Source organism: Puntigrus tetrazona, chromosome 3 (assembly GCF_018831695.1).
Source record: "Puntigrus tetrazona isolate hp1 chromosome 3, ASM1883169v1, whole genome shotgun sequence".
In the NCBI taxonomy this organism is placed as follows: Eukaryota; Metazoa; Chordata; class Actinopteri; order Cypriniformes; family Cyprinidae; genus Puntigrus; species Puntigrus tetrazona.
The window spans coordinates 7,962,668-7,963,650 of NC_056701.1; the positions used below are offsets into that span (position 1 = coordinate 7,962,668).

Below are 983 nucleotides of genomic sequence, written 5' to 3' on the forward strand. Positions count from 1 at the left end.
TCTCTGTCTCTCTCTCTCTCTCTCTCTGTCTCCGTCTCTCTCTCCATCTCCGTCTCTGTCTCCGTCTCTCTCTCCGTCTCCGTCTCTGTCTCCGTCTCTCTCTCCATCTCCGTCTCTCTTTTCTGTCTCTGTCTCTCTCTCTTTGTCTCCGTCTCCGTCTCTCTCTCTGTCTCTGTCTCTCTCTCCGTCTCTGTCTCTGTCTCCGTCTCTCGTGACTCCTGCTGACCTCTACTAGTCCCCGGTGATCCCGTACGGCTCATGAACGCCTCCCTGTCCAAACACTACACTAGAACAGGAATGACCAAATAAGGGCGAGGAAGAAACTCAACACAGTCTGAACTTTACTGTAAATAAAGTATTACTGTTATATGCTATATTCATAAAGAAGTGGTGTATGCTTTCAGGGCTCTACAGTGCTACCATTTCAGCTGTGTTTGTAATATTAAACAAGAAGATAATAACTTCACGGCTCTGACTTTAACAATAATGCCTGATTTTGTGTCAACGTGAATAGTTTCAAACTAATTCAGGGAGAAAATCAGTTTTATTTTTTCAAAGCATCATTTCAGTTATTTAAATAAATTAATCAAACTATATTATTTAAAATATGAATCTCACGTTGTAATGAATTGAAAACCTCCGTGCCACTCTCATCTGTTTTAATTATAAAGTTTGGAAAAGCTTTTGGAAATAAAGGCAGTGTTTACAGAGAAAGAGACAGAAACAATCAAACTGGAGCAGNGTTTGTAATATTAAACAAGAAGATAATAACTTCACGGCTCTGACTTTAACAATAATGCCTGATTTTGTGTCAACGTGAATAGTTTCAAACTAATTCAGGGAGAAAATCAGTTTTATTTTTTCAAAGCATCATTTCAGTTATTTAAATAAATTAATCAAACTATATTATTTAAAATATGAATCTCACGTTGTAATGAATTGAAAACCTCCGTGCCACTCTCATCTGTTTTAATTATAAAGTT

At 37.5% G+C, this 983-nt stretch overlaps 1 protein-coding gene across 1 annotated transcript in view; it reads left to right on the forward strand.

The window, feature by feature from the left end:
* LOC122341279 (SH3 and cysteine-rich domain-containing protein 2-like) overlaps nt 1-309 on the forward strand; it is a 2,900-nt gene extending 2,591 nt beyond the window's left edge. The window contains exon 4 of the mRNA XM_043234654.1: nt 236-309. Coding sequence (XP_043090589.1) covers nt 236-309 — 74 coding nt within the window. The remainder of the gene's footprint in view (nt 1-235) is intronic.
* Nucleotides 310-983: the final 674 nt, after the last annotated feature.